The 18,732-nt window shown below is 53.8% G+C and overlaps 6 protein-coding genes and 4 pseudogenes across 6 annotated transcripts, besides 14 other annotated features; all 10 read right to left on the bottom strand.

Moving 5' to 3' along the window:
* Positions 1-7,473: a sequence feature (areas not merged during assembly with more than two copies in the genome that could not be assigned to a particular haplotype).
* Positions 269-292: a microsatellite.
* Positions 740-2,047, bottom strand: Tc00.1047053510025.260 (mucin-associated surface protein (MASP), putative; the record flags this gene model as incomplete). The annotated part of the gene is made up of 1 exon (XM_812534.1): positions 740-2,047. One exon carries the CDS (start codon positions 2,045-2,047, stop codon positions 740-742), a length of 1,308 nt encoding a protein of 435 aa, XP_817627.1.
* Positions 1,271-1,307: a microsatellite.
* Tc00.1047053510025.250 lies at positions 2,734-5,151 on the bottom strand (annotated as a pseudogene).
* Positions 5,687-6,037, bottom strand: Tc00.1047053510025.230 (uncharacterized protein; the record flags this gene model as incomplete). The annotated part of the gene is made up of 1 exon (XM_812533.1): positions 5,687-6,037. One exon carries the CDS (start codon positions 6,035-6,037, stop codon positions 5,687-5,689), a length of 351 nt encoding a protein of 116 aa, XP_817626.1.
* Positions 7,474-7,586: a sequence feature (heterozygous, non-Esmeraldo-like haplotype).
* Positions 7,587-8,881: a sequence feature (areas merged during assembly that could not be assigned to a particular haplotype. This can correspond to areas where the two haplotypes were merged or to regions with more than two copies in the genome that were merged during assembly.).
* Tc00.1047053510025.220 (mucin-associated surface protein (MASP), putative) lies at positions 7,854-8,681 on the bottom strand (the record flags this gene model as incomplete). The annotated part of the gene is made up of 1 exon (XM_812532.1): positions 7,854-8,681. One exon carries the CDS (start codon positions 8,679-8,681, stop codon positions 7,854-7,856), a length of 828 nt encoding a protein of 275 aa, XP_817625.1.
* Positions 8,058-8,168: a sequence feature (GA-rich).
* Positions 8,863-8,959: a microsatellite.
* Positions 8,882-9,386: a sequence feature (areas merged during assembly that could not be assigned to a particular haplotype. This can correspond to areas where the two haplotypes were merged or to regions with more than two copies in the genome that were merged during assembly.).
* Positions 9,229-9,858, bottom strand: Tc00.1047053510025.210 (mucin TcMUCII, putative; the record flags this gene model as incomplete). Its single annotated transcript, XM_812531.1, has 1 exon — positions 9,229-9,858. The coding sequence occupies one exon, from the start codon at positions 9,856-9,858 to the stop codon at positions 9,229-9,231; it is 630 nt and encodes a 209-aa protein (XP_817624.1).
* Positions 9,387-16,785: a sequence feature (areas not merged during assembly with more than two copies in the genome that could not be assigned to a particular haplotype).
* Tc00.1047053510025.205 lies at positions 10,638-11,339 on the bottom strand (annotated as a pseudogene).
* Positions 11,746-13,608, bottom strand: Tc00.1047053510025.200 (annotated as a pseudogene).
* Positions 14,877-15,917, bottom strand: Tc00.1047053510025.191 (annotated as a pseudogene).
* On the bottom strand, positions 16,360-17,505 carry Tc00.1047053510025.180 (mucin-associated surface protein (MASP), putative; the record flags this gene model as incomplete). Its single annotated transcript, XM_812530.1, has 1 exon — positions 16,360-17,505. One exon carries the CDS (start codon positions 17,503-17,505, stop codon positions 16,360-16,362), a length of 1,146 nt encoding a protein of 381 aa, XP_817623.1.
* Positions 16,786-18,241: a sequence feature (heterozygous, Esmeraldo-like haplotype).
* Positions 18,078-18,725, bottom strand: Tc00.1047053510025.170 (mucin TcMUCII, putative; the record flags this gene model as incomplete). Its single annotated transcript, XM_812529.1, has 1 exon — positions 18,078-18,725. One exon carries the CDS (start codon positions 18,723-18,725, stop codon positions 18,078-18,080), a length of 648 nt encoding a protein of 215 aa, XP_817622.1.
* Positions 18,190-18,280: a microsatellite.
* Positions 18,242-18,503: a sequence feature (haploid, Esmeraldo-like haplotype).
* Positions 18,504-18,627: a sequence feature (areas not merged during assembly with more than two copies in the genome that could not be assigned to a particular haplotype).
* Positions 18,628-18,732: part of a sequence feature (haploid, Esmeraldo-like haplotype) that runs on past the window's edge.

The following is an 18,732-nucleotide window of genomic DNA, read 5'->3' as shown; positions in this document are numbered from 1 at the left end:
GACGCACCCTCAGATCCAAAAGGCACGTCCCTCACCACAGCCGGGATCGACTTCGCCCTGTGGGCACGCATCGCTTTGTCAGAGGAGCAGGAGTACGTCAGGCTGGCAGCAAAGCGCCCGCCAGCACAACAAAAACATAAAAATCATCACAACCAGAAGCACCAGCAGCACTGCAGACCGTGGGGTGACGTGGATCAACCGACACATGCTTTACGTGAAGGAAGACACTTCATGGCTTGACAAGGAAAAAGAACACTTACAATATCCCAAAAAAAAAAAAAAAAAAAGAAAATCATACGTCCGCAGTCAAAGCAACCCACCAATTCAAAAACAGGGGTAATGGGTGCACTCAACCACAAAACAAGTAAAAACAACAAAACTATAAGAGAAAAGCCGAAGCGTGGGACGACCAGCACACACACTCTCATTGCTCCCGTGAAGCAAAACACACACAGGGAGAGAGAGAGAGGTCGCCCACTCAATGCAATGGAAACAAAACAAAAACAGTTACGGTGCTCCGCCCATGCAGCCAGGCAGGACGGCAGCGGTGCGTGTCGTGCAAAAGAGAGCACCAACGGGCCTGCATGGGTGTGCATGCATATATACAATGGGCACATTATGTGTGTGCCTCGTGGGGTGAGGTGAGGGCGAGAGTCCATGCAAGGGGGCACACACACAGAGAGAGAGAGAGAGGGACAAGTGTGTGTGCGGGCGGTGCACGGCTCTCTCTCCCTCACTCTCACGTGGCCACCACCGCAGCAGCAGCCGCACACGCAACAAGAAGAAGCAAAAGAGGGGAGGTGGTGTGGGAGACCGCGGCGCTGCTGTCACTGTCGCCAGGCGTTACCGTATGATTTGTTTGAGTGGCGGTGATTGTTTCTGCTGTTTGTGGTGCTGTCTCACTGAGTTTTGAAACAACTTTGGTGTTGCCAGTTTCAAGACTGTCGTGTTGTCCTTCAGAGCTTTGAGCATCATCCTCATCTGCCTTATTGTGGACATGATCACCGCTGCCACTTGCAGAGGTAGATGAGGATGTTGTTTTTTCTGCTGGACTGCCGGCTGCTGCATTCTTCGTCGAATCCTCTGTGTCTGTGTCATGACTGTGCTGCCCTTGTGTAGCATCCCCTGAAGGCTGTTCCGGTGCTTCTGAGTCCGTTTTGAATTCTGACGGTGTGTTTTCGTTCGTTACTTTTTTCGGATTCTGTGAGTTTTTTGGTTCCGTTGGTGAGCTTCCTTCACTCTCTGATAATGATGATGCAGGTCCACCCGATGGCGGTAGTGGCGGTAGTGGCGGTGGTGGTGGTGGTACCTCCCCATTATTTCCCCTCTCTTGTGTCTCGGGTTGTAATTTGTTTTCTTCTTTTTCTCTTCCCGTTTCTTCTTCGTCTCTCTCTCCATCATCGCCAGAATTATTGCGAGGGCCAACATCTCCTTTTGTCTCTGTGTCCCTGGGCAATTGGTTAATGTCGGAGGTACCCGTCGAAGAGGGTTTTTCACCAGAACGAGTGGAAGTGCTGCCAGATGAAGAGGAAAATTGATCGTTGGTTTGGTCTTGGGACTCCCTTGGCTCTTTGTTATTGGGATCCACGTTTTTGTTTTCATTCCCTTCTTGACCAGCCACAGGTAACTGCCTGTTTTCACCACCTGCCCCTGGCACTCCAGGCCCAGACACCGGCAGGGATGGTGCTCCTGCACCCGCGGCACCCTGCCCTCCTCCTGCACCAGGCGCTTCATTGCCCCCAATACCAGCGGGCTCACCACCTTGCGGTGATTTATCCTCATTTTCCAATGAATCATGACCATTTTCCAAATCTTCTCCTTCTCTTTCCCCAGCTTCAACCGCCTTTATTAATCCCGTTCGGGTGGAAATCAACCCGAAATCCGCCTTCAGGCGCAGCCTGTCATTTCCTCCATTATGCGTGTGCGTCAATACGTTCCCATCATCCTCAACGCAGCGGTTGTCCCTTGCAGCTCCAAAAACAGTGAGGCACCACAGCACGCAGAGGGCACACACCAGCAGCACACGGCCAGTCATCATCATCGCCATCACTCCTGTCACTTGCGTGTAGCCTTCAGCAAAAACTAACTCCAACTCAACGCAGAGTGAAAGGAAAGGGGAGAGACAAGGCTGCTACGCCACCAAACAGTGACAACAACAGCATCCCAGCAACACCATGAGGCAGTTGGAATCGGTGCGATTGCAAACAACACACACAGCCCTGCAAACCAGAATCCAAAAAGTAAAGACGCACAACAACAGAGTTGAGAGTCCGGAAGAGCTCCCAAAAAGTAAAAAAATGAAAAAATGATCAGGCACGACTTTCATTTCATGTGCCATGTGGCACAAAACGACCGTGTTTTTGTCTATACATATTGCCTGCACAAGTAAAAACAATAAAATCAAAAATAAAACAGATCGTACTGTTCCACCAGCACACAAAACACTCTTCACACTTCATTGCGTCATCCGGCCTGTTCTTCCAATCCCCCTTTTTTTTGTGCAGTCCACGGCACGCACAGCAGTAAGGCTGGCGACGGTGTGGGCCACAAACAACAAATAAAAGTAAGAAACACGTCACCCATTGCAGTGTACGGCGATTAACCATCGAAGGGAAAAAGAAAAAGAAGGGGTGCTGACTATCCCATCCGTGCAAAAGCAGCAGCAGAAAATGACAACGAATCATTAAAAAAACGAAAAAAAAAGCACGCGGAAAAAGCGGCACGTACGGTCCATTAGAAATCGCACAACCGCATTCTACGGCTCATAAAAATGCCACGTCCCCAAACACTCCTTGAAGTAGGGGCAGAAAATGCCCAAGGCACACACCCATGGACGGCACCGTCACCAATTCCTTTTGAAAACAATAAAACAGTAGAGCCATTGACATCAGTAATGTTGTTTCCCGCGCAAAATTCCCCCTTGGCGGGCACTGGCAACATTTCCCCCGCAGCCGCGTCAATGCCCGGATCCTGTGGCAGTTTGGCCAAAAAATTCCCGGGGCACAGTGTCGCTTTTCCCTCCTTGCAACCCGCTTCAGTCTGTTTGCCATGCAAAAGGAGCATCTGTAGTTCCTGCCTGGTCAGTGGGCGGTTGCACAGACAGAAATGCGTCAGCGTCACCTGACTGCAGCCTGAGCCACTGCAACCGTCACCTCCAACGTAGAAGCATGAGACGTCGAGCAACTGCGCCCCACGTGTAACTGTCGTTGCTGAGCTCCCCAAAGTTTTGCCACCCACGCACACGCTGCCCATGCCGTTCTGGAGCCCAACTGCCACCCGGTACGTTCTCTCCAGCCCGCAGTTCCCGTGCTGCACTTCTCCCGCCTCACCGTCAAACGCCACCTCCCGCTTATTGTCCGCCGTGACTGACAGTCCCACCATCCTCACACTCCCAGCGCCACCCACAGCCACCATAATGGCGCTGCCGCTGTCCACAGGAGCCGTCCCAATCGTCGCCGTCGCCACAAGAGTGAAGCCTTTGTTCACAATGTGGAAGCGTTGATTCCGCCACCGATTACCCATAGGCCACTCTGCCCACACCCCAGGCCCCTCAAACGTCGCACCGTCCTCAACCTTCGTTGCTGTCCCAATCACCGTGGCACTCGCCGCGAGATATTCGTTCACCCAGCAATCCCTCTCACCCTCGTTGGACAAATATCCGACCAGTTCATTCGTGGGCATAGGAGTGCTGCAGGCACCGTCGGATGCGGTTCCCTCTTTGCTGGTGGAAGTGCAAGGCGTTGCGACGTTCTTGTCCACTGCATCCCAATTCCTCAGCGCAGTCTTTATTTCATCCAGCTGCTCAGTGAGGGTGCGAGCACAACACGCCCTTGTCCTGCATTCCACTCGTACAGGGCAAACAGTTCACCACCTTTGTACTGCAGAGTATCTGCGTTTTTGAAAACACCATCAGCACATAACGGTCCAATGGGGTAAAATCGATTCATATCGGTCATATAAAGACGCAACACGCTCGTGGCTCTCCGAATATTATTCTGCCTGGGAAAGGCAAACAGCATTACACTCCTCCCCTCGATGGATGCCGTCACAATTTCGAGTCGGCCACGAGTCGTAGCACTCTTCAAGGCCTCAGTCAAGACATTCAAATGTGCTCCGCCGAATTACATCCATTCCTCCCCCATTTCACAGGACTCATGCACTTTCCCGTCATGGCCTCCATGCATGGCGACCATGAGGAGTTTTCCCTCCCACTCAAAGAGATTGGGATCAGCGCAATCCCGTCAGCAACACCCTCCGCAGGGAACCCCCAATTCCCGCCACAGCCCTTCGAATGGATGATGTTGCAGACTTTTGTGTTGTCCCCCTTCACAGCCACAAGGGGAAACACAATCGCGATGCCATTCGCCACCACGCCCCTGCCGCTAATACCCCAGAACCCATTCCATGACTTCGCTCGTAGCTGACCGTCAACAACAGCCTTGGAAAGGCTCCCAGCACCACACGTGATGCGCCTTACCACATCGTTGGAGACCAACAACCTTACCTTTAAAAAGGCACAAGCTCCCAAATGTGTGGAGTTTCCAGCATCGCGCTGGCATTTTTCGCAGGAAGGCGTTCCACAGGCAGAAAAATCTTCCCGTCTTTCGTCAACGCCTTGAGACCGTTCAATTGAGACGCGTGAACCGCCTCTTCTCTTCGTTCCACGGCAATGACCGTCCTCCAGTCCGTCACGCTCTCCGCTGCGATTCCTTTCGTCCACTCCTCCCGTGTAAAACTCACGTACTTTGCTCAAATGCCAACACTGGCACTAGAAGGGACTCCCTAATTGGCCTTGGCAATACCCACAATTAAGCCATAGTGGTTCAACAAGAGAATGAAAAATAAACGATTTGACAACATTTTCTCCATAGCTGTTGCCTCTCAAATGCGCCAGAAGACACCCTCGTTTCCCATGGTACAAAAATAGCCATAGGCTTTGGATCACTCGCCTTACTGGCACGCGCACCTCCAGTATCGCAGCACATCATCACGACGAGGAGGAGCAGCACCGTAGAATCAAGCAAACGCCGGGACATGTTGGGCCTCTGCGGCTCACTCTCTCCTCCTTCCCTCCTCCTTCCGCTGGATCCGGTCACGCGGCGACGGTTGTGTGTGCGGGGTGCCTTCACTGCAGCAACACGTGAGACCATATAAATATGTATGTGTGGGCAGTGTGTGTGCTGTTGTTCCTTTCAGTGCCCTCGAATTTCACAGTAGCGTTTAGCGCTTGTTTGCTTTCCTTTTCAAGTGTGTGTGTGTCAGAAATGGGGAGAAGAGCACAGGGAAGCACATTAGACACACCAATGGGGTGCACAGCGTGTCACTGCAGCAGCAGCAATCATTTATTCCAACCACTCACACGCCGAGGTGGAAGGACTGTGTGTTTTTTCAAAAAAGGCGACGCACGACCACCAACAGACGTGCCAGCGCTCACAGCCAAAAAAAAAAAAAGGGATACCCGCCTCGTGGGCAACAGGACAACATCTCCGGCCCACACAAAAAAGCAGCGGGAAAAGCACTAAACAGACAACAGTCAGCGGCACACACGCCAGACCCAGCTGTGCCGCACGGAGCCAGTCGCCTGCCCTGTTGCTGAGAAACACAGCATGGAATTTCCGCCGGCCATTGCGTCGGGGATGCACGCCAAGCCGTGCACAAAATCCCACCAGGGCCCAAAGCATTAACTCTAACTTCGCACACATCCCCCATAGTCGCATCCTCGCCATTCCGAGCTGTGCCTCAGAAAGTAGTGAAGGGCAGCGTCGAAGGAGTCGAACGCCTCCGCACCGTCGCAGTGCATCAGACTGAATGAAAGGCCAAAGTCCTCCACACTCATCACAGACGCGTCACACGCGCCGCCGTACTTCTCCCTCATGGAACGCCAATCGAAAGTAAATGTCAGCTCCCTCTTTCCCAGGGCGGCAGCGTGGGCCACTTCAAACGCCGTCCCGCAGTCCGGCCCATCCAAGCAAAACAGACACAGGTCCGCAATGACGGCGTCGCGCCGCCTTACCATCTCCATTTTCTTCACCCACATCTCCCCAGCCCCTGGGGCCACGTTTCCAGCGGGAATGAGCAGCACGGCGCAGTGCACCCACAGAGTCGTGCGCACACGATCCTAGCACGCCGCACACGTGTCTGCGTCGAACACAGCGGGGTCAGCAATGTACACTCCACACATTGTGAAACTGCCACCTTGGCTCCTGTCCTTCCGCTCCTCCAAACGTAAAAGAAAAGGAAGCGGAAGAAGTAAATCAGAGAACGGCGCCGTCGCAACAAGGCAGAAGGACGAGGAGCACCACTCACGCAGGACAGGCGTCGCTCGCAAGCAACGGAAACACAAGTTGAAGACAGGATGCCAGGAGCACAAAAATGCAGGCCTCCTCGGAAGAATGCGCCCTCAACAAAATGCACCCGCGGCAAGCAAATTAAGAACAACTGTGACGTCGCTGACGCGGCAAGCGGCAGACAGCGACGGGCAAGGTGCCGCTGACGCTACTGCATTGTCCACATTCCGCTCCGCCGCACTCGCCCAGCGCCCAACGTGGAGCGTGACGCAGAAAAAAGGAAAAAAATGAAAGCTGCGGATCGCATCGTTAGAGTGTGGAGGGTCCACGTATTGCAGGCAACGGGCCCACGCACGTGCCGTCCATGCCGCCTACATCAGGACACCTCGGAGAGCAGAAATACGGCCTCCACGCCGTCCAGCGCGTTGCTGGGGCGGCACGGTAGTGGTGAGGCAAACACACACACACCTCATCCACAATGCGGCAAGTGAACGGCAAAAGAGCACAGCAACCACAACGCAAACTCCACACACGCGCAGAAGAGAGCGCGCACAGCCCGTCACTTGTTTGTTAGTGAGTGTGTGCGTGGGATGGACGCCACACCAGCAGCAGCTTCGACGGCATCGACGTCTCATACAATAAAACACTCGGCATCTCCACCTCGTGACGCCGGGCCCCAGAAAAACAATATGTGGGCGCAGCGCCTCCACCCTTCAAGCCAGAAGCACGGCGCATCCAACAAACCCGCCTCCCACCCCATCGTGTGGGCAAGACGATGCAGCAGGAAGCCCACACATTAGTGTCAGCAATACAATCCCCACGCGCTGTGCACCACAGTGTCAGCTGCGTAAGCATGTGCGACTTTCAGACAATGCAGAACAAAAACAAAAAATGCATTGACGATGCACAGTGGTCCGAAAGAAATACATATGTCACAGCCATCCTCCGTCTGCAGCACGGGATAGTGGCCGCACAGGCTGCAGTTGCGGCCGTACTCGCACGCCTTCAGCGTTCACAGCGTGTGCAAAATGACGTGTGTATGTTTACTTATGCTTGTGTGCATGTCAGCGCCTATACCTGCAGAGCAGCCCTGCCGCAGAAGAGAATTCAAAGACAACAAAGGGCAGAGAGAAAGATAGCACACACGCAAATTACTCACTTCATCAGAAACACACGCAGCCCGTGGAATGCGTGCACTCAACCACAATTAAAACAATAAAAAAAAAACGAAGCGTGGGACGACCAGCGCACACACTCTCATTGCTCCCGTAAAGCAAAACACACACACAGGAACAGAGAGAGAGAGGTCGCCCACTCAATGCAATGGAAACAAAACAGAAACAGTTACGGTGCTCCGCCCATGCAGCCAGGCAGGACGGCAGCGGTGCGTGTGCTGCAAAAAAGAGCACCAACGGGACTGCATGGGTGTGCATGCATATATACAATGGGCACATTATGTGTGTGCTTCGTGGGGTGAGGTGAGGGCGAGAGTCCATGCAAGGGGGCACAGAGAGAGAGAAGGACGAGTGTGTGTGCGGGCGGTGCACGGCTCCCTCTCCCTCACTCTCACGCGGCCACCACCGCAGCCGCAGCCGCACACGCAACAACAAGAAGAAGCAAAAGAGGGGAGGTGGTGTGGGAGGCCGCGGTGCTGCTATCGCTGTCGTCTGTACGTGCTGTGTCGGCTGTGCCAACAGCTTTTTCATCTTTTTTGGATCCTTTTTGTTTGTCTGCTGTATGTTCTAGTCCTTGATCCTGTTGCTGTAGCATTTGTTCATTTTCTTCTGTATTTTCCTTGTCTTGTTTTTTTCCTTTATTTTCTTCTTGGTGTTGAACGTGTTGTTCCCCTTCTTTTTCACCCTCTTGTTCGCTTTTTCCCTCAGGGTCCTCTGCATGTATGCCTGATGTTTCCTGACGGCTGACAGTTAAATTCACCGGTGAATCATCTTTGCCAAGTACAACTTCTACTGCTTCTTGGCCCAGTTCTTTTTCATCTTCTTTTGGAGTCCCACCATCCACAAGACTTATTTCTTCTTCAACTTCAGAATCAACATCGATTTTCACTTCTTCCAATGGCTCCCCTGCGGGTTTTTGTGCTGCTTTATTTGTTAGTGCTTGATCGTGTTCTTCTGGTAAGATTTGCTCTTGGTTTTTCTTTTCAACGTCATCTTTCTCTTGTTTTGATAGTTTGTGTTCCTCATTTTTTGTAACATCTTTTTCTCCTTCATTTTCTCCATTTCCGCCAGCTGTTATCTGTGGCTCACTAGGACCAGGTTGCGCCACACTGGCTTGTGCATCCATTCCAGTTCCATCAGTCACAACAACGCCGGCACCGCACCACAGCACGCAGAGGGCACACACCAGCAGCACACGGCCAGTCATCATCATCGCCATCACTCCTGTCACTTGCGTGCAGCCTTCAGCACAAAATAACAACACGTCAACGCAGAGTGAAAGCAAAAAGAGAGAGACAAGTCACACAGCCACCGCACAGTCACAAATGGCAGCAGCGGCACAACCGCACACCATGAGGCAGTTGAAACCAGTAAAAAAGCCAAAAAGCACAGCGCCCCGCAGCAAGTAAACAGAAAAAACACACAAAGCAACTAAAAACAAAACACAGGTAAACAAACAGCAATGAAGTAAAAAATGTAAAAACACACAAAAAACAAGGGGCTGCACAGAATGACTCCAGTGTGCATGAACCTATCCTCAAATGTGATTCCAGGCAAACAGTTGCGTGCTTGCTGAGCATATGAGTGTGTCTGGGATGCGTTCAACGTGACGGATGGGAGCACAACACGGAGCATACAGCAGGGCAGCAGAAGCAAAGAAAGCAAAACACAATCATAATTACTCTTATTTATTTACATCAGACCAAAGTAGACGCGCACAAATCCCCGTGGTTGAGTGCTGGCACGCACAGCCCACACACACCTCTTCAGCCCAGAGTGGTGTACGCCAGCGTGGATGCAGCGAGCAGCAGCGGGGCACACACCCACGCAGAGCTGCTGAGGCTGCCGTCGATTTCGCGCAGACGTGACGGTGCGCGGGTGGTCATCGTAGTTGGTGCCTCTGTAGTTGTAGTACTTGGTGCCTCCGGCGCAGTAGTGGACGTAATTGGCAGTTTTGTGGTGGTGGTCGTCGTAGTCGTGGGAGCATCTTCGGCCTTATTATCTTCATTTTCCGTGGAACTGCTCGTACCACTTTGTGACTCTGTCGTGCTTTTCTTACCTTCGGTATGTACCACATTCTTCGGGTCGTTTGATTGCTTTTCCGGAGTGGCCGTAGTTGGACCGTCTCCGGCTTTCGTTCCCTCGTCCTCAACGGGGCCCAAAACTGATGACCCTGACTGATCCTTCTCTTGAAGTCTTAACTCTGAAAAAGTAGATGAATGACCGGCGACAAGTACATCATTTTCAGTCGCACTCTTCTTCTCATCCTTTGGTGCCTCTGCTGTAGTCATCGTCCTGGAAGCATCATCCATCTGCGGAGGCTCCGTCGCGCACACGGAAGGGCAGCAGCACAAGGCGAGCACCAACAGGGCGCACAGCAGACGGCACGTCATCATCGTGAGTGTGGTCGTTCAGTGGTGTGGAGCTGATCTGCACAGTGAGGGACATGGAGAGCAACAGGGGAGAGGAGAGGTGTAGCAGAAACACACACAGAGGGCACACCACATGAGGAGAGGGCAGCAGCCAGGCATGCACCGTACGCCGCACACCACGCACAACACACACTCCAATCCACGGCAACACGCACACACACACACAGCCCTGCCGCAACACCGACACACAGATGGAAGAGGGAGAAGCAAACAGGAGCGGCACACAAGGCTCCACCGCATGCACATACGGCGAGAGCGGTCCGTCGTGTCTGCACCCCTCACGAAGGGTACGCACACACACAAGAGGAGGTGCAGCGCACACAGCAACAAAAAAGCAACGAAACAATAAAAAAGGGGATCCCCGCACACCACGTGGATTGTTGGTCCACGGGAAGTGCAGCCAATATTCATCACAAAAACAATTCATTTTTCTTTGGCCTTCGTTCATATTCAGCGCACACCACTTCATGCAGGCACGGCCACCACCGCAGCCGCGCACGCAAAAACAACAAGAAGAAGCAAAACAGAGGATGGTGGTGTGGAAGACCGCGGTGCTGCTGTCGCTGTCGGCGGTGGTCGTTGTTCCTTTTCATTGTTGGTGACTGATGTTGTTGTTAATTCTTCTGGTTGCTTGACTAGGAGTCATGTGGAAAGACAACTGGTGTCCTGACACTCCGTCAATGCCTTCCCTGTTCCGTCGATTTCTGTGCTCGCTGGTGGTGTGGTGGGCCGCTGACAGGGCTGCCAGCACCATCTGACTGAACTTGGTCTGCCTTGTTCTCGTCCCAGTCCCGCTGCACCAGCTGCTGGGGGCGGTGCAGCGGTCATGCCAGAAGTACCAGCAATGGGCTGGGGTGTCGGCCGCATCATCAATCAATGGGTGTGTGCCCGCAATCGACAGGAACATGCATCGACAGGGAGTCTGCACCGACGCTCGGGGATGGGGGAACAGTGGCGCCAAGCGGAACAGTGCACGCCAACCCGGAAAATCCGCAAGACGTATTGGCGCGGGCTGCGTTGTGGTCTCGCGGCGACGGAAATGAATGGCGGTGCTGGTGGCGTCCTCGTCGTATGTCCCCTCCTGCCACCCCTTGCAGTAAACCCATCGCCTGAGTACATTGGATTCCGCCTGAAAAGCCAATTAAAATGTTCTTTCCTCTAAATGTATTGTACTCGTAACTGGCCACGGTCGCCCGCAATGCCTCCAGCGAATACGTCTGCGATGCACGGCCAACGCATTCCACATCCACTCGTTGTGCACCATCCAACACCATCTTTTCCTTGGAGCCATGAAAACCACCGGGCACACACTCCTTTTCGGCCGTCCACGGCATGCGCCTGCGGTGAGAATCCAAAGAACGTTCCATTCCTTTTGTGCACCAAAGTCATGGAGCTGACGCCGTTAAGCGCGTCCCGGCGAGGGCAACAACAGCCCGCCGCAGCACTCACGAATGCCCACCCGTTGCCTCCTGTGCAAAAAAAAAAAATAGACATTGGAGGGAAAAGCGTGCACAAATGCCCCAGCGAGAAAGGTCAGCACCAGTGGATGAACACTGAAGCCGTGGGTGCATGCTCCACAAATGTCCCTCCTTTTTTAACCGCCTTTATCGTAGCAGAGAAATGACCTGCAACCGCACACGCAGGCAAAAAAAAAAAGCAAAAGGCAAGCAGCGCGGCCGTTGAAACACACACACGCGCATCGTATGAAACGCTTCGTGGAAAGAAAGGGAAGGCAAGAAGAAGCGCACACAATCCCCATGGACACCCGCAATCGTGTGTGTTTGCATCTGTTCCACTCTTTGGCCCTCGATGCATTCCTCTGCGTGTCTCGCCCCTAAGTCCTACTGCCGTAGGATGCCAAGTCCCTGCACACAAAGGACTCAGGACGCAGCAGCGAGGTTTCCCAATGACCACCTCACGGCCATGTCTTTTGGATATCTCATGGACCGAGCGCCTCTCGCTGCAGGCCACACCACCCAAAACAAGCAGCACAATGCGCTGAGGAGTTGTGAGGGCAATCGTCCCACCACCGCCACCGCCACCCAGCTCAGGATGATTCTCCCCTTTGCCACCACACCCTTGAAATGGCTCGGCGTTTTTTCCTGCTTCTCCACTGTTTTGGCCACCACTCGCGCCATTTGGCCCTATCACATGATCGCGCTCCATCGATGCCAACGACAGCCCAACCCGCAGCGTCCTATTCCTGTTCGCCGTCTCCATCATCATACAGGCATGCTTCAGAAACGAATCCTCGTCCGTCGCGGCGTTGCTCGCAGAGGCACTCGTGCTCCGTCCGCTCTGCGCCGACGCCGTGCTGTATCGTTGCACGCTCCCGGCCCTCCTCGTCACATGCTCAAGGTTCACAAACAAATGGGCGTCGGGCGTCAGTACACCGTCTCGGATCAGCTGCTGCTTCTTGGCCTCCGTCAACTCGTCGGTGTTGCTCGCAGCCACAAGCAACAGGAAAAGACGCAGTCGCACTGGCCGGGGCATCGCGGCATCCCTCGTCAGGTGCCGCACGCCATCCAGGTATTTCCTGAGGGGTTGGTGCCCAACGGCGATGTCTTGTTCCACCTCCCGCACCTCTGACAGTCGCTTCTCCCGGTACTGTGCCAAAAGCCTCGCGCAAATATCGATGTGCAGCGACAGTCTGGCTTGCCTCTCCCGAAACTCCGGCGGAGCCCGCACCGCACTGCCCAACCTCACAAGCTTGGCCTTCGGCTCCACGCCCTGCGCCAATCCCGGGTGATACGCGTGGAGTTTTTTCAGCGCCACCGAAGGCTCCTCCACGCACTGCGCAAGGAATCAATGACGGCAGGAGCACCAGTACACATCTTCCTCACCAATTACTGCCGCTTCGAGTCCACCCCCAGACAATTCCTACAGGTCTGCTCATACAAGTTATTCTCCAACGGCATCAGGTCATCAAGCAGACACTGACATGTGCGTTGGTGCATCAGCGGCGTCACCGTGACACAGCCCCAATCAACGATGATCCGCACCGGGTTGCCGCAACTGTCGGCGCCCCTAATTGGAATCCGGCTCGTCGTGGTATTGCCTGGCAAGCCCTCAAAGAAGGTCCCGGCATGCCCATGGCAGATGCTGCCTCTCTTTTGGTAGCGAATGACAGGCACACCGTTGTTCATGGCGTGAAAAGCCGCCACAGGACGTGACGCTGCAACATCCAAAACGGACTCTCAATTCGGGGGCGACAGCGGCGACAGCAGCTGAGGGAACCCATTCTGCATGCTGAGGTGGAACACCAGCACCTCAGGGGCAGTAAAGTCTAACACCATTTCCTTGGAACGCATCGCCCTCGGCGCTATCCGAGCCCACTCGAGTTGCTGAGGACTGCGATGCGGGGTGCACCCCAACGCAAAGATGTGTACATCCCTGTAAGGAACCTTTGCCATCCAATCCTCAACCACGCGGCTCACAGAAGCATCCTCCACGGAAAAGAGTAGGGTGCAGGGCTACTCATAATCGGCTGCCGCGGTGTCATGGGGTCCTCGAGCAGCGTCATGTCGTGCTCCATGAGATCATGGAGACGCAGTGAGCAGCTCAGCACAGACGCAGCATGGGCATCGCAGAGAAAAACCTTAAACGATCCATGAACGGCGTCAAGCATCTGATGGAATATATAATCCCGCACACAACCACGAACGCCATTGCTGGGCTCACGCGGCTGCCCGCTTCCGTCGGCATTGACCGCACCAACCCGCCCCGCATAATATGTCAATTAGAAGCCACACAGACAATGTGCTTGGATATGTGTGTGTGTCTCTTGTGTGCGCACATTTCACTCGCACCGCTTTTTGTGTATTTGCGTCTCAGAAAATCTAACAAACACACAAGCAATGCCATACGACCATCTGGTGCCCCCAACATCGGCAACCAACACAAGAAGACCTGTGTGCATCGGAAATACCACCAATTTCAAACACAAAAACGGGGCGGACACAGCACATGCATATGGAGAAAGGGACCCATTGAAATGAATATTTTCCTATTGGACATCCAATGCTGAGTCCGAGCCACGCAGGAGGAAGCACAGTCGCCTTGCAGCGCAACGCCGTCCACACCGCAACTCGATGGAGTGTTGGCACGGCGGCAGCAGAGGCAAGCAGAAGAAGCAGCGGACAGGGACAAGCAGCAGCAGTGTCATCACCGGGATTCGGAGGTGTGTCCTGCCTGCCGTCCGTCTCGCTGCTTCGATCCCTGCCGCCGAGAGAAGCTTCTTGCGGTCTGTCGGGGCATCCTGGCCGAATCCACTTCTCCTCTGTCAACGGACGCTTCTGGAGAGCAGCCGTGTCTACGTCCTTCGGTGGTGTGCCGCGGCCGGTCCCAATGCTCTCCGCAACGGGGACAGATGCCCCTGGTAATCCTTGTTCAGTATATGCCGGTGAAACCGTCCTGCTCCACATGCTCTCTCCTCGCCGTCCCACGGAACCATTGGAAGTAGGCTACCGCTGCTGGCAGATATCGTGCACACCTGCGCGTGGTCACGGCAAATAACGGTCCCCTCATCGTAGGGCGGAGTGGCCCACGCAATCGTCGCCCCGTCCGTGCATGGAACACAACGGACGTTACCCTCTTCAGTCACTTCCAGATGCAAATGCATGCTGAGGCACCTCAATGCCGCATGCATGGCAACACTGAAATATGTCTCCTCCGAGTCCCTTTGCATCCGTCGTGTTGTTGGGAAGCGTGTCCAGACACCACGAAGAGGGCTCATCCCCAGGCATCGCAGACAAATATTCTCCCCTCCAAATAACAGCGTCAATATCCCTCACATCCAGTGCGGGATCAGTGATGGGACAACTGTCCATCGGGCGTTTTGTTGACATTTCATGGATACTCCGTCTACACAGCGACCACTGGAATACCGGTCCGACGTGCAGCGTCTGGCAGGAACGCCCGATTCGCAGAAAATGTGGCGATATTCACTCATGTTCAGTGCGGAGCACTTCCTCTGCAGTCGCCGGCACCCACAATCGGTGCCATCCACTCATCCCTCGCGTGGCGCCGCGATCAGTGCGACTCCAGCGTCCTCCCGTCCCCATCGTTATCCTGCAGTTCCATGCCATCAGTGTCGCCGCAATATTGGTGTTCCCTCGCAGCCATCGCGGCATTCGTCGAGTGCACCATCACAAACAGCGCTCTTCCACGCACACCGGCAACATGCCTCACCATGCTGCACTTTGCCATGTGCGGGCAGTTGAACCCGACAGCATGGGCCATCAGGTGCGCGGCGATGCGGGTGGCGATGCGTCCGTGAAATGAAACTGACAGGCAAAGTGCATGGCGCCAGCGACTGGACGGCCATCCTCCAGCGTGACGCACCGCAGTGCCCACACACCACCCGGCGCTGCAGCCACGTACAGCACCATGACAGAATTGGAAACACCAGTGGAACGATGCCCATCAGGCACCGTGAACCAACTGCAAACGCTGCCCGTGGCAAATGGGGGCACAGTCAACGGACCCTCCAGTGGCTGGACGAGCAGACGATCCGCATGCAGTTACACAGCAGCGGGGACAGTCTCCTCGGCAACGATATTACCGTGTGCAGAGGATAGAACACCATTCTCACGGTGGCGATTGTCATTCAATGAATTCATTGCGTGAGACCAGGAGAAGCCGCAGTGCTTCCTGCTGTCATCTAAGTCCCTTGTTGACACATTGATGCGGACTGCCACTCGTCGGTCCTTCCCAAAGCCGCTGTCCACCCGCGACGCATCCTGCACTCTGAGAGGCATGTCCCTCACCATCAGGAGAATCAACCACGCGCCGTCGGACGTATCGCAGCGTCAAAAGAAAAAGGATACATCAAGGTAAACAAAAGCACCAACTGACAAATCACACCACAAACATCATCACAAGCAGAAGAAGCAGCGCTGCTGGCCGCGGGCAACGTGGATAAAATGGCGCATGGCACACGCGGAAGGAAACACTGAGTGGCTTGGCAAGATTACGAGAGACTGAAACCCTCCCCAGCAACAAGAAAAACAATATGGGAATGACAAAAGAGGATTAAAGTGATCGCAGTCAAAACATGCCGCCGATCAAAAAAGCGGAGTGTAAGTGCGCAACCACAAATCAATAAAACAATAAAACAAGAAGCCGAAGCGTGGGACGACCAGCGCACACACTCTCATTGCTCCCGTAAAGCAAATCACACACACAGAGAGAGAGAGAGGTCGCCCACTCAATGCAATAAAAACAAAACAAAAACAGTTACGGTGCTCCGCCCATGCAGCCAGGCAGGACGGCAGCGGTGCGTGTCGTGCAAAAGAGAGCACCAACGGGCCTGCATGGGTGTGCATGCATATATACAATGGGCACATTATGTGCGTGCTTCGTGGGGTGAGGTGAGGGCGAGAGTCCATGCAAGGGGACACACACAGAGAGTGGGTGAAAGACGAGTGTGTGTGCGGGCGGTGCACGGCTCTCTCTCCCTCACTCTCACGCGGCCACCACCGCAGCAGCAGCCGCACACGCAACAACAATAAGAAGCAAAAGAGGGGAGGTGGTGTGGGAGGCCGCGGTACTGCCGTCACCGTTTTGTGTGTTCGTCGTGTCAGTTGTGTTGGCGGTGGCGAGAGGCGCCTTTTCGGTTTCTGCAATCTTAGAGTCCGCATTCTCTGTGCTGCCTAATGCGTCTTCAGCATCGTTGGTCTCACTGAGCCGTGCAGCGTCCTCAGTGGATGAATGCCCTGAATAATTGGTCGACGGAGTGCTCTCCGCACCAGCGTCAGACTGCGGGGCCGTTAGTTCTGCTGGGCTGCTGTCATTGTGCTGTGTAGTCTCAGTATCAGTTTTTATAGCGGTTGGTATTGTTTCTTTCTTAGTGTTTTTCGTAGTGTCGTCCTGGCTGTCTTGTACTGTGGTCGCAGTGCTATGCAAATTAGCATCTTGTTGACCTTCGTCTTTCTTGTATTCGGCAAAAATTCCACTGGCAGCAGCACTGTCTTCTGGAGGAGGCGGAAGAGTTAATTTCGCAAGTCCACCATGTGGTACGTTGTCTCTGGTATCTTCTTTGAGTGTTTCTTCATCTGTCGGTGGATTTGTAACGGAGACGCCGTTTTCTTTAATTCCTGTTTGCGTGGGATCGGGAATCGCTTTCAGACTACTGGAAGGAGGACTGCTACCTGTAGATGAATTTGTCTGGAGCGTTTGTAGCTGACTCTCAATTGACGACCCGTTCGAGGTGTCAAGGCCACTTGCAGGTCCCTTTTCTTCATGTTCCTCCTGTCTTCCGTTCAATTTTTTTCTTTGGGTTTCCTCATTTCCTTCTTCCTCACCTCCTTCATCGTCTTCAGAAAGATCTTCTGTGTCTGCAACAACGTTATCTTCGCTTCCTTCCAAAGATCCCTCTCCAATTAGGCGTTTTGCTTCCTCATTATCTATTGGTACTTGTGGTTGCGTTCCCGGAATGCCTGATTCTGCCGTCTCGGGTTTTGCTTGCAGAACTTCAGCACCGCTCGCAGTATTACCGAGTTTACCCTCAACAGGTGTCTCACCGCCTTCAGTACATCTACCGCCGGCACCGCACCACAGCACGCAGAGGGCACACACCTGCAGCACACGGCCAGTCATCATCATCGCCATCACTCCTGTCAATTGCGTGCAGCCTTCAGCACAAACTAACGCCCCGTCAACGCAGCGTGAAAGCAAAAAGAAGAGACACGGCCGCTACACCACACACAGCCACCGCACAGTCACAAATGATAGCAGCCCAGAAGCAGCAACGCACACACTATGAGGCAGTTGAAAACAGTGGGAAGGCAAAAAACACACACAAAGCCCCGCAGCAAGTAAACAGAAAAAACACACAAAGCAATTAAAAACAAAACACAGGTAAACAAACAGCACTGAAGTAAAAAATGTAAAAACACACAAAAAACAAGGGGCTGCACAGTATGGCTCCGGTGCGCACGCACCCATCCTCAAATGTGATTCCACGCAAACAGTTGTGTGCGTGCAATGAATATGAGTGTGTCTGAGATGCGTTCAACGTGACGGATACAGGTAGCAGCAACACGGAGCACACAGCAGGGCAGCGGAAGCAAATGAAGTAAAACACAATCATTATTTTCTCTTATTTATCTACATCGGACCACAGTAGACGCATACAATTCCCCGTGGTTGAGTGCTGGCACGCACAGCCCGCATACACTTCTTCAGCCCACAGTGGTGTACGCCAGCGCGGATACGGCGAGCAGCAGCGGGGCAAACACCCACGCAGAGCTGCTGAGGCTGCCGTCCATTTCGCGAAGACGTGACGGTGCGCGGGTGGTCGTCGTGGTTGGCGCCGCCGTAGTCGTAATACTTGGTGCCTTTGTGGTGGTGGTGGTTGTCGTTGTGGTCGTAGTTGTCGTGGTTGCGGCAGTGATATCGCTACCTGATACCTTCATTATGGCATTCACACTTGTTGACTGCTGCTCACCGGATTTGCCTGTTGCTTCTGGATTAAGGGGCTTTACTTTTCCTTGTTTTGCCGTCTCAGTGACCCCAGCACGTGCCTGATCCTGAACGTCCTTCGGACTTTCCACCCCTAACGCATTCAACTTCGGAACTGATGGTTCTGATTTACTGGAGGGCGCCCCATTTGCATTCTGTCCTATTCCGGACGCCGCATTTCCTTTCAGTATTGCATCAGGATCCTTAATTGAATCCCGTACCTCACCAAGCTTTTCCTGCGCTTGTGAGTCAGTGGCCGGCAAATCGGCCTCTTGTTGAGGTTTAATTTCACTTGCTGTCGCACACACGGAAGGGCAGCAGCACAGGGCGAGCACCAACAGGGCGCACAGCAGACGGCACGTCATCATCGTGAGT

This window comes from Trypanosoma cruzi, genomic scaffold (assembly GCF_000209065.1).
Source record: "Trypanosoma cruzi strain CL Brener 1047053516579 genomic scaffold, whole genome shotgun sequence".
Taxonomy (NCBI): domain Eukaryota; phylum Euglenozoa; class Kinetoplastea; order Trypanosomatida; family Trypanosomatidae; genus Trypanosoma; species Trypanosoma cruzi.
Note: the sequence above shows the minus strand (reverse complement) of the source record. Positions and strands in the feature narration are given on the sequence as shown.